General features: G+C 54.5%; 1 protein-coding gene across 1 annotated transcript; it reads left to right on the top strand.

Moving 5' to 3' along the window:
- The first annotated feature begins 4,419 nt into the window (after positions 1–4,419).
- On the top strand, positions 4,420–7,565 carry GPR3 (G protein-coupled receptor 3). Its single transcript, XM_006777478.2, has 2 exons — positions 4,420–4,493; positions 5,543–7,565. Exon 2 carries the CDS (start codon positions 5,551–5,553, stop codon positions 6,538–6,540), a length of 990 nt encoding a protein of 329 aa, XP_006777541.1. The 5' UTR covers positions 4,420–4,493; positions 5,543–5,550; the 3' UTR covers positions 6,541–7,565.
- The last annotated feature ends 5,397 nt before the right edge of the window (positions 7,566–12,962 follow it).

Raw genomic sequence — 12,962 nt, 5'->3', positions numbered from 1 at the left:
CCCTCAGCTCATTCGCCTCCTCTATTCCTCAACTCTGTTCCTCCTCAGAGACTTTGCACTTGCTGTGCTCGCTCCTTAAAACTCTTCTATTCTCTCTTCAAAGGACTCACTCCGTGGTCTCCCTACTTAAAAGAGGACTCCTGGCCGAAACCGGTTTGGCTGGGTGGATAGAGCGTCGGCCTGCGGACTGAAAGGTCCCAGGTTCGATTCCGGTCAAGGGCATGTACCTGGGTTGCGGGCACCTCCCCAGTGGGACATGTGCAGGAGGCAGCTGATTGATGTTTCTCTCTCATCGATGTTTCTAACTCTCTCTCTCTCTCCCTTCCTCTCTGTAAAAAATAAAATATATTAAAAAAAAAAAAAAGACGACTCCTGGTTATTCTACATCATGACACCTCCTTTTTCCTTCAGAACATAAATCAAATTACTCATTTCTTTCCTAGGCTGTACTAGTAAGTTCCATGAAGGCATGAAAAATGTCTGTCTTCTGCCCTAGCCGGTTTGGCTCAGTGGATAGAGCGCTGGCCTGCGGACCAAAGGGTCTCGGGTTCCATTCTGATCAAGGGCACTTCCCTTGGTTGCAGGCTCCTCCCCAAGCCCTGGCTCTGGTTGGGGCTTGTGCACATGAAACTATATTATATTTTCAATCAAGTTCTATGTTGAGGCCACAGAGAAAAGATCCACGGAGACTAAAGAAAGCTAGAGTTCTGAACACTGTCTCTGTGTAAAACATCCTTCGCCGACTCCGTCCACACCTGCGGGAACCTCTGGACCGCTGGGGCTGGACCCGGGCAGTGCAGGAGGCAACCAGTCAATGTGTTTCTCTCACATTGGTGTTTGTCTTTCCCTCTCCTTAAAAATCAATGGAAAAAAATATTCTTAATCCTCACCCATCTTCTTCCATAGTTAATTCCCAGAACACATAGGGCTAAGTAGGTGTTCATGAAATAACCATACTGTGTCGTGTGTGATTTTTTGTGTACATGTTTGTTCTACTGGTCTGTGAGACCCTCAAGGGGTCCCTACTCAATTTCATATTAAGTATCTGTTTGTGATTGTCCGCCTCTCCCCATTAGACTGGAAGCTCCAAGAAGAAGGCAGGAATATTTGTTTATTGCTGTGTCCTCTGTGCCTAGAACAATGCCTGGCAAATAGCAGATGCTCAATAAATACTTCTTGAATGTTGAAAATGCAGGATGTGACCAGATCATCTGTCCACAGCCCCCACTCAAACCCAAGCCCAGGGAGCTGTCAGTGAATGAATGGTCTGTGCTAAGAATGCTTGCACCGGCGATGCCCAGATTCTCTGTGCTTGGCCAAGGAGTTTATGTGGATCTTATCTGGGTCTCACACAAACCTCCCTTGAGAGCCTCCACCCACAGTAAAGAAGTCTCACCTGGAACTGAGTGCTCACAGCCATCTGGTGGTCACCTGGGAAACTTCAGGTGTTGTCATTCCTGGTCAAATGTCACTTCTGGGGAGATGGTGGCCTAGGCTAGCATGGGAAGGCACACTGGACTTGGTTACAGACAGCCCTGGCTCCAGACCCCAGCTCTGTCATTTACTTGTGATTTGGGGCAAGACCTTCTGCTTCTATGGGCTTCACCTATGAAATTGGGAGGCAGGGTTGTTGTAAGCACTGGGGTCTGGTTTGGTACCTGGTAGGTGGGAAGGATTGGAAAAGCGTCGATGGTGGGGAGAAGCAAGGAGCTAGAGCTGAGGAGGAGAGAGAAAGAAGGGCTGCCTCTCCGTCCAGATGGCAGATCTTTGGAGAAGAGAGACCTGGTTGGCATTGATGGCCTCAGTTAGCCTGTTGGCATGGTGGCAGTTTTGGAGCATGAAAGGGATTCACTTGAGTCTCTGGATCTCAGGGTTAGAAATATCACTGCACTCTTTTCCTCCCTGGCTGCCTGAGGATCCACCTCTCCCATGAATGACACAGTAACTCCCTGAATCAGGAAGTACTGGCTAATCAACTACATAGTCATTGATGTCCTTCCCCCTGGGAAGGCAGTGGTAGCTAAGACAGAAATTTGGGACAAACTAGCCAGATTTCACCTTATATTCAGAGTCAGAACCCACTTTGGTGGTGGTAAAACAACTGGCTTTGACATTATTTGTGATTCCTTGAATCTAAAGAAAAATGAACCCAATCACAAGCTTGCAAGACAGTACCTACAGAAGAAAAATACCCCAAGAAAACAGCGAATGGAATGCAGAAGATCAGGGCTACAGGAAAGGCCAATTCTGGTGCAAGAAGGAGTAAAGATTCTTCAATGACTTAATCTGTGGTGATTGTGCAGATTTTTCACGAGCTAATTAGTAAACTATGAATAAACAACAACTCAGAATAGCAGAAGAGAGTCTATAATACACACCGGTCTTGCCAACCTCCCAGCACCTTTCACCGTTCTCTGAGACCAGCTGGACAGCTGTTGGGACCCAGCTCTGATGGGGGAGGAAGTGGAAACCTGAGTCCTGGGGTACTGATGCCCCTAGTTCTCTCTCTCTGACGCCCCCACCTTCCTTGACACCGTGGGTATTACTACTCTCTGTTTTCCTTCTCTTTTTCTAGATGTTGCTTTCTAGTTGAATTATCCAGCCAACAAAATGTCTGTTGAGCATCGACTACATGCCAGGCACCGTGGGAGAGTGCCGGCCTAGGACAGAGGTCGGGGAGTCTGCTGCGGAAGGAATGACGTGGGTGCAGAGACCTGAATGAAGTGAAGGTTCTAGGCAGAGGGAACAGCCGGTGCAAAGGCCCACGAACAGGAATATGTACATCCACAGTCTGTGCCCTTAATGGCGGGGTTCCCCAAGGCTCCTCACTCGCTGCTTCCTCCCCTAGGTGGTGTCATCTACCCCTCGACCTTGGTCACTACCTGCATTCCTCCTGGGTGTCCTCCTGCCAGATATACCCTTGGTAGCCCACACAGCCAGTGCTGGCAACGTGCCAGGCCCTTCCCAACAATCCTACGAGGTAGATACTAACTTTATCCCTGTCTATTGACGAGAAAACAGACACAAAGAGTCTAAGCAGCTCATCCAACGTCACCCAGCTAGGAAATGGAGGCTTCGGGGCTTGAGTCCAGCCTACCCTCCTGACCACCTGCATCTGCTAAGCACCCTCAACTCACGGTATCCAACCGGAGGGGTTACCTTTCCTAGCCCAGCCCTCTCCTCTTCCCATGTAGCCTCCCACTGGCCTACCCCCTCCTCCCTCCTTCCCCACACTAACTGTGGGAACTGCAGTGGTGCAGTGTTGCGGGAGAAGTCAGGTGGGGCCTGGGATCTGGGTCTCTCCGGTATCCTCAAGCCCTAACCTGATTCCTCCCTCCTCCCCTATTCAGTGGGGCCTGGATGATTCCAATGACAATCAAAGCTAGAGACAACTGCTCTCCCCCAGGGCTGGCCATAGTTGTCCCATCTGGAGAAATCTGGGACTAAGGACAGACAGCGTTGGGGAGGATGGGGCTCCTTCTCCATGCCCCCCGGGGCCAGGATGCCCAAGATGGGCGGTGGAGAGGGGCCTGTGCTGGGACCAAGCTGCCAGGTTTTCTGCTTCCAAGTTCTTCCTGGATCCCTCTCTCCAGCTGCTTCGGGGAAGTCCCCCCCCACTAACTCCCCCACATACACACTATGCTGCTGGCTTTTCAGATTCTTGAATAAATAATTCAGGTTTTGAAATCGTGCCAGACTCAGCCCTCCTGTGCTGTGAGGGTGCTGTCGAGCCGACACGAGTGAGGTCGCCCAGCCTCTTATCCCAGCCTCAGCATCATGAAGACCTGCCCTGGAAGCAACTTCCTGCCTGACCACTGTCGGCCCAGACCCTCTACCCTGTCCATCACCCCAGGCCCCTCGCCGCAGCCACCTGCTCTCGTCACCGGAGGACCCCACAGCCCTTCTCACTGAAGTAGCTTTGTCACCTCAGTACTCAGCACCCGTGACGGGTCATGGTGACCCGAAGTTCCATCATCCCCTGAACATCCTCCCTGGCCGCTGCCTCTGCCACCCTGGGATCTCTGCACCCCCTCATGCCACAGTCATCCCTACACTGTATGGTTGCCCTGGAGGCTTCCCTCGACGTCAGCATCCTCAGCCTCCATCCCCCAAGATCCTGTCCCCACGCTCATACCGTCACTGCCACCCACCTCCCCCCGAGGCTCCCTCGCGCTCCTGTCTCCGTCACCTCACCCGGGAGGCCATTAGACCCATCACTCGGTCTCCACCACCTGGATTTCGTCAGATTTCCTCTGCCACCTGAGGGTCCCATCACCCCCCGGCCTTTCCGGGCCCCTTTCCGCGGCCTCCCCACCCCCGCAGCCCTCTGATACGTTTCCAAGGCTCTCCCACCTGCGCCCCCCAAACCCCCGGCCCGCAGAGGGCGCCGCGTCAAGGGCAGCGCGGGCCAAGCCGGGGGTCGCTCACACCCTGCGCTGCCCAGACCCGACTGGAACCTTCCTGCGCGGCCCGGCAGTGCCTGGACCCGAGAGGTGAGTATCGGTCCCCGCCGCGGTCACCAGGCGTCCGGGAGGGCACGCAGGATGCTGGGGCGCTGGGGCGGCTGTCAGGCTCCCAGCAGCGGGCCAGGGTCGGAGGTCAAGACCTGGAACCCAGATTCTGGGCTAGCAGGTGGGACCCAGTGACCGGGTGCTGAGCGCCATCAGCACGGTGGCCCGGCGGGGGGTGAGCACTCCTACAAGGACCCGAGGCCCTGGGAACTGATGGTCATCTGAGGTTGGGCTGGCAGGAGGCGGCTGGACAGGACCTAGGAGTCTGGGCAGGAGGAGGTGTCTGACTTAGGGATCCAGACTTCCGGGCAGGAGGCGGAGTCAGGCCCCAGGTCCAGGTGTCTGGGCCGGAGGGGTCTGCCTCAGGAATCGGGCTTCCAGCAGGGGGTGTCTGTTCCAAAGACCCAGAAAGAAGGGTCCGGCCTGGGCAGAAATCTGGGCGGGTATGTGTGCGGGTAGAGCTGAGTTCCCAGGTGTTGTCACCCTAGGAGTGCAGGGTGGGGGCTGGCGAGAGCGTCACCGCACTCCCTAGGGGCGGGGCCTGGGGCTGGCTGTGCTGGGAATCTTGAGGGGTCTGGCAGCCTCAGAAACTGAGCGTCATCCTCCCTGATGGGGAGGGAGCAGAGCTGCCTTCAGTCTTGAGATGTGTTTCCCTCCCCCAGCGCTGCCTTCCCCAGCATCCCCGGGATCTTACAAGCTCCCTCTACTTGTGGAAGTCCTTCATCTGCTTGGGCTCTAGTCATACACGTGGAAGGAAGAGGCCTGCAGGACCCAGGGAGTTGGAAGGGAGATGAAGATACTCGGACAGGAATCCCCAGGAAAAGAGACCCGTGCTGGCCTGGGAACACGGGAGGGGACTAGGGTATCCTGGAAGGAATCCTGGGGCATGAGTGTGGGGACAAGACATTGGGACCAGCCAAGCATCTTGTGGAGAGACACCCACAAAGTATCCAGAGAGGCACCTCAGCTCCTGTAGACCCCCCTACCCGGCACCTAACCCTGCCAATTTCTCACAGGCCTTTCTCCTACAGGTACCAAGATGTGGGGTGCAGGCAGCCCCCTGGCGTGGCTCTCCGCTGGCCCAGGCAACGTGAACGTGAGCAGCATGGGATTAGCAGAGGGGCCCACAGGCCCAGCCGCACCGTTGCCCTCACCCAGGGCGTGGGATGTGGTGCTGTGCATCTCGGGCACCCTGGTGTCCTGCGAGAACGCGCTGGTGGTGGCCATCATCGTGGGCACTCCCGCCTTCCGTGCCCCCATGTTCCTGCTCGTGGGCAGCCTCGCCATTGCCGACCTGCTGGCAGGCCTGGGACTGGTCCTGCACTTTGCTGCTGTCTTCTGCATTGGCTCAGCTGAGATGAGCCTGGTGCTGGTTGGCGTCCTGGCAATGGCCTTTACCGCCAGCATTGGCAGCCTACTGGCCATCACTGTAGATCGCTACCTTTCTCTGTACAATGCCCTCACCTACTACTCAGAGACAACAATGACTCGGACCTATGTGATGCTGGCCCTAGTGTGGGGGGGTGCGCTGGGCATGGGGCTGCTGCCTGTGCTGGCTTGGAACTGCTTGGATACCCCAACCGTGTGCGGCGTGGTATATCCGCTCTCCAAGAACCATCTGGTGGTCCTGGCCGTTGCCTTCTTCATGGTGTTTGGCATCATGCTGCAGCTCTATGCCCAGATCTGTCGCATCGTCTGCCGCCATGCCCAGCAGATTGCCCTTCAGCGGCACCTGCTGCCTGCCTCCCACTATGTGGCCACCCGCAAGGGCATTGCCACACTGGCCGTGGTGCTTGGCACCTTTGCCGCCTGCTGGCTGCCCTTCACCGTCTACTGCCTGCTGGGCGATGCCCACTCCCCATCTCTCTACACCTATCTCACCCTGCTCCCTGCCACCTATAACTCCATGATCAACCCCATCATCTATGCCTTCCGCAACCAGGATGTGCAGAAGGTACTGTGGGCCATCTGCTGCTGCTGTTCCTCTTCCAAGATTCCCTTCCGGTCCCGTTCCCCCAGCGATGTCTAGTCGCATACTGGTGACCCTTCACCCTGATCACTACAGAATTCCGGAATGTGAGGTCCTCCAGGGTTTTGTTCCAACCCCCAGCTCCACACCCCCGAGACCCAGCTAGTTCTGGAGTTCTAGGACACGGGGTGTTTCACAGGATTCTGTTCAGATCTCTGCAGGGCCCAGCTGGCTCCATGGTTCTAGAATGTTCAGATGGTCAGGGTTCCACTCAGAAAAGTCCACAGCCCAGTTGGCTTGGAGTTCCAGGATGCTGCTGGGTGCTGTACAGTGCCATTTCAGTCCCTGGGCTCCCCCCTCCCTTGACCTTGATCATGTCACTTTACTTTTGAGTTTCTGAGCTAGAGTCAGAGATTTAGCCACTCAGTTGCCTAGCTAGGAGAAAGAGAAAAAGACTTATCTATATATATATATGTGTGCACATACAAAGAGAATAGCTAGTATTTATTTATTTATGAATTTATTTATGGGTATAAGGGGGGAAAAGAGACCAACACCTTGAAATCCAGGCCATACCAGGGTACTCCCGGTCCCCACACCCCCATTTCTGACCTCAGTTCCTAGAGGGGGGGGAAGGGAGAAAGAGAAACCACGTATTTTGTTATTATTTTCGCTTATTTTTTATTGAAGAGATCATATAAACCAGAACCTTCTCCCCAGGCCCACCCCTCTGGGGTTTGTGAGGGGAACACACCAGCCTCTGGTTTTTTATTTTTTTAAGAAGCCATCACCTGAGCAACCGAGAATTCCTCTGCGCTGGGGGCCTGCTGCCCTCTGGTGGCGGTTTGGGGAAAACCAGCCTGGCCAAGCAGCCAGGATAAAACGTGGCAACCCCAACTCCACTCTAGTCTGGTGTCCAGCGCCACAGCCGAGGCCTGGCAGCCAGGCCTCACTTTGAGGTGCCCTAGAGGAGGCAGGATGCGAGCCAACACCTGACCCTCTCTGCCAATCTGGGTATGGCCCCCAGAGCATTCCCTAGTCCTGTCCCTGACCCAACCCTCAATAAAAACTGATTTTGTAATAAATATTGCTGTCTGTGTGCGGAGGGAATGGAGCGGGCCTGACGGGAGAAACCATGGGAAGGGAGGATTAACCCACACCTGGGTGCCTGTTGGGGGACATGGGAAGCTGGAGATCCAGGGTGGAGTGTGGCTGGCAGGTGACACAGGTGACACTCCCACCCCAGGGTGTTAATCTGATGGGCCCCTCTGCTCAGACCCAGGTACTACCAGACAAGGACCCCACCTTCCTGGGGGACAGGAACCAGGATGCCGGAAGCTTCTTGGGTTGAGGATGCCTTCCCACCCTCCATCCCTGCCCACATTAGCTTTTGTTTGGGGCTTTAGCATGAAGTATATACTCAAAGCTGTTACTTTCCTTAGCATCAACCCACTCTAATCATGGGTATATACTGTGTGCTAGGCACTGTGCTGAGTGTACTGCATGGGTTACCTCATTTATGCCTAACAAGCATCCCAGGGCACAGGTAATATCTTCTCCATTTTACAGATGAGAAAACTGAGGATGAGGGGGACTGGTGAATGGACCAAGGGAACGTGTTTCTAGGACTTGTGCTTTATCTACTGGCCTCTCACCGCCTCTCCTTCCAAGCCTGGGACCTAGGACGTTCTGGACCCTGACTGGTGTTGGGGTTCATTCTGAGCCAGTGGCCACATTTGGGAGGTAGTTGGGTGGGGTCTTGAAATTCTGGAGCTGGGGTTGCTTCTTTTTTATGCAAAGGTAAGTGATGGTAAGCATGTGCTTGTACCTTTGGGTGCATTTGAAGACTAAGTGTGCAGGACCCTGAGTTAAGGGGTTTGGGAACCAGAAACAGTGTGTTCACCAGGAAAGGGCAAAAGCCAGTGTGAGGTGTGGCTGAAGAGGAAGCTCTGACTAGCGCACCTCCCAGCCCCCTGGGCCAAAGCCTGGAGATGGGGCCCTCAGAGCATCCTGCCCACCCCTTCATTGTACAGCTGGGGAGTCTGAGGCCCGAAGAGGAACAGCCATTTGCTCAAACCCACACAGGAGAGTGGTGTGGGGAAGGGCCTTGGACGGACTCCCCATGCTCCACAGAAGCCCCTACCAAGGCCCAGAAGCAGAGTGACCGGTGCCCATCCCACCCTGGGCGGGCGTGGTCCATGGCTTCCCCGTCCCAGCTTCTGGCTGCAGGCTCAGCAGGGCTTAATGCTGGCCAGCCTCCCATCTGGGAAGGCCTGTGGTGGGCCCCCATCCCGTGGACCCCCGTCTTTCCGGGTGCGGTGTGCAGACAGGAGGTATTTCTGGGGCCGGCATCTGGAGTCTCTGCCCTGGGTCCTGGGCCCACCCTGAGGGGTGTCAGGACCTGTCTCCAGGCTGAAGCCTGTGTACCCATGTGATGGCTCCTCTCTCCTCAGATTCTTCAGATGCACCTCAGGATCTCCCCGTGCACCCTCCTCCAGGAAGCCTCCCTGGCTAAGCCCTGTAACTGTGACGTGCTTTATACAACACACCTTGCTGCACTTCTCGCCTTGTGGGGATGGGGGCTCCTGGAGGCAAGGCTGTGTGCTCCCCCTCCAGCTGAGGGCCCCTGAGAGAAGGGGCATGTCTGCCTCTCAAGCTGACGTCTTCTATGTCTCTTTCAGCCTCAGACTCATCTGGTGCACAGCCTGGGGCTGCTCAAGACCGCATGCCTGTGTGTGTGTGTGTGTGTGTGTGTGTGTGTGTGTGTGTGTGTGTGTGTTGGGGGTGGGTAGCCAAGACTTCGAGCCTGTCTGCCTCTGCCAGTTTTCCAACCCCACCCAGCTACGGAGGTCTGGGAGGGTGAGCTGGGTCCCCTGGACTTGGGGGAAGCAAGGGTTGGGGCCCAGAGCCATGCCTTCCTGCTGGGGTGGGCCCTGTGCTGGAGGTGGGGCCCATCTCTCCCCTTCCTCCCGGGGGTGGGGGCAGCCTGAGTGCTAAGCCCCTGCTGGGGCCATGACCGCTTCTCCCTGCAATAAGTGAGGAGACAGCAGCTATTAATATAAGATGAGTTCACGGGCTCACAGCTTCTGCAGGCAGGAAAACAGGCTCCCGGGGCTGGGGGCTGCGGCAAGTCTGTCTATCAGATTCTCCTCTGGAACCTGGAGCCCTCCAGCCCCCAGAGCTCAGCTCCCTACGTGCTGAGACCTTTGTGTACACAGGCACTTGCACACAGGCACGTGCGTGCAGGCCCACATGGTGGTCCAGGCCGCTAGCTGTTCAGAGAATACGCACATGCATACTCACCCAGACATGCAAGTATAACCAGATTATCTGCACACTGGTACACGCATCTGTACACAGATATATCATTGCACACATGTATACAGACCATGTCAACTTCATGTGCACATGGTTGCATGTAGGAACACCCACTTACCTTTGCATACATGTGTATACACACAGACACAGACTTATCCTTGTATACATGTGTGCACATGGGTCTGAATATGCAGTCCCAGACCCATCTGCACACCCACATATGTAGACATGAAACTGTACCTGTAAGCGGATAATATCCATAGTCATGTATACACATTTGCATACAGGACCACGTTGAATGAAGGCCAGCACCTGCCCTTTTGCACACAGTGTAGCCAGTTGCACAGGCTCCCCGCTGCTATCGATGCTCAGCAATCATGAATTCACAGGCAGGCCCTCCGTTTCCCCAGCACCATGGAGCTGAGCTGGTTCAGCTTCCCCTCCCTGCCTCTCCCCTCCTCCAGCCTGACAGGCAGCGGCAGCTCCTGGCAGCTCCTGCCAGCCCCAATGCCTGCCTTCTGGCTTCCCACCCCCCGGGGGTCCCCAGATCCCTGATTAACCCCCTCGCTAATTGGCCACCAGCCCCTTGACTTTGCTGCAGGCCTTCTCAGGAGCTGGGAGCAAGAGGCTGCAAATTGGCTAGGCAGGATGGGTCTGGGGAATAGAGTGCAGGAGCAGGGTGAGGGTGCTGTAAGCCCAGTGCCTGACTGCAGCCAGGCGGGGCACCCCCTCTACCAGGGCGAGGGGAACACCAACATTGTGTTTTCTTGTGAGGGCCCTCCTCTGATTCACATATATACAGTCCCTTCCTGCACATTTACACACTCACCAGTCGTGTGCATGGACATGCCTCACCCTCTTCTCACACAAATGAATGTGAACATTTGCACATACCCAAGTACACTCATGAACAAACCCAGTACGCATGCAAGCAAAATCTGACATGTACATAAATGCGCCTGCCAGATATCCCGAGACCATTTATATGTACATCAAAACACACTTCGCGTCCCGGCCAGGTAGCTGAGTTGGTTAGAGCATCGTCCCACTACACCAAGGTTGCGGGTTCAATCCCTGGTCAGGGCACATACAAGAATCAACCAATGAATGCATTAATAAGTGGAACAACAATTTGATGTTTCTCTTTTTCTCTTCCTCTCTCTCTAAAATCAATCAATAAACTTAAAAAACACACACTTTACCTAAACACACAAATGCAGTCACATGTACAGGCTTGCAAACACATACATACTACACATGCCTATAATGTTCTCCTAAGTATGTTTGCAGGCATGCACGACCACACATCTACATGTGCGAGTGCACACTGTGGAGCCCAGGCACGCATGTGCACCCCACTCACATGCATGTAAATACCTGAACAAGCTACAAGTGACCACAGCATAGGGAGGAACTCCTGTTGCCTGCCCTGGCTCTGCAGGGGGAAAGGAAGGTTAAGGTTGGTGCAGTCTGCTGGTGCGGTGGGGAGTGGTGGAACCCACCCACGTTCCAAGTTGCCTGGCAGAGCTTCCGGCTTTAGCCTCTGTTGCTCCTGATACCAAAATCTGTACAGGAAGCGCAGGCATGACCAGCCACCAGCCCTGCTCCCGCCCCTCTTGAGCTCGTTGGCTCTGAGACAAGCCCACAGAGTATTCTACTCTGTTGTAGGCAACCTGGGGCATTGGAAAAAAGAGTTTCTGTCTCCATGCTGGATACCAACTTGCTGTGTGACTTTGGGCAAGCTGCCGTGCCTCTCTGTGCATCATTTTCTCAACTGCAAAATAGGAATAGAAAGCTTTGTGTTGGTAACCCTCCCAGGACCGGTCTGAGGAGACCAAGGGGTCATGTTTATGGATGTGCTTTATTCAGGCACACGCGTCTAGGGAGGGGTTCGTTCCAAAGATGATGAGATGCCAGAGTGGAAGGGCCTGCCTATGTCATCATGGTCAGCTCCTCACTGACCAGGTGAGGCCCACCTGGTGTGGCTCAGTGGTTGAGCGTCGATATATAAACCAGGACATCATGGTTTGATTCCTGGTCAGGACGCATACTGATTAATAATGCTCTCTGATCTTTTCTTTTTCTTTCTCTTTTCTTTTCTTTTCCCCTTCCCTTCCCTTCCCTTTCTTCCTTCCTTCCTTCCTTCCCAGAAAGGAAGAGAGAGACATCAGTGACGAGAGCATCATTGATCGACTGCCTCCTTCACGCCCCACACCGGGGACCAAGCCTGCAACTCAGGCATGTGTTCTGACCGGGAATCAAACCGTGACCTTTTGTTTTGGTTCATAGGTCAATGCTCAACCACTGAGCCACACCAGCTGGGTTCATTGATGTTTCTATCTCTTTCTCCCTCTCCCTGCCTCTATGAAATCATTATATCTATATATCTATATAAATAGGCGAGGCCCAGAGAGGGAGAGCAAGGTGGGAGCCTACAGATCTGTTGACTGCAGCCAGCACGTCTGCTCCTCTGTGTATGAGAATGTGTGCAGTTGCAGAACTGACACCGCGGGACTGACAATTCAGCCACACGGTTTCTTTTTGTCCTCCACCTTCCACCCTCATCTCCTGGGGCTGAGCACCTGAAAACGCTCTCCACCTCATGATCTCGGGGGGAACTAGCTGACAACCACCCTCAGAATTTACAGGAAATAGAGCCAGATTGCCCTGGCCACTGGGTGGCCAGGAGGGGGCAGTGAGGAACTGGCAGTGAGAAGGGAGGGGTGGCTCCCGAGCACGTTGTGAGGTTTGCCTGCGATTTTGTGTATTCCTGTAACTGTGTGCGGATGTCTTTGTTTACACAAGAGCAGGGCCAGTGTCCCTGTGCCCACTGACGTGTGTAGGTACCTATTTGTGTGTGTACATCTGAATGTGCATGAACGTGTGCATCTGGACAGGTGTGTGTGCCCGTACTAAGTCGGGTGTGTCTGTGGGAAGCCCCATCCGAAACCCAGGGAGTTTTGGGGGCAGGTATTTCCAACTCTGAAGGTCTACAACAGCTAGAACCTCGGTCTAGCTCCCTTGATTTCAAAGCAAAAGCAAAACTAACCATTACCTGTAAAACTGGCACCAGGAAGTGGACAAAAAGGGAAACCCTTTAACATGCCCCTTATGACACCGAAGACCGGGATTCTAGCTGCAGATTCTGAACGCTGTTAAGTTGC

This window comes from Myotis davidii, unplaced genomic scaffold, assembly GCF_000327345.1.
Source record: "Myotis davidii unplaced genomic scaffold, ASM32734v1 scaffold149, whole genome shotgun sequence".
Taxonomy (NCBI): Eukaryota; Metazoa; Chordata; class Mammalia; order Chiroptera; family Vespertilionidae; genus Myotis; species Myotis davidii.
This window is presented reverse-complemented; position numbering and strand designations above follow the sequence as displayed.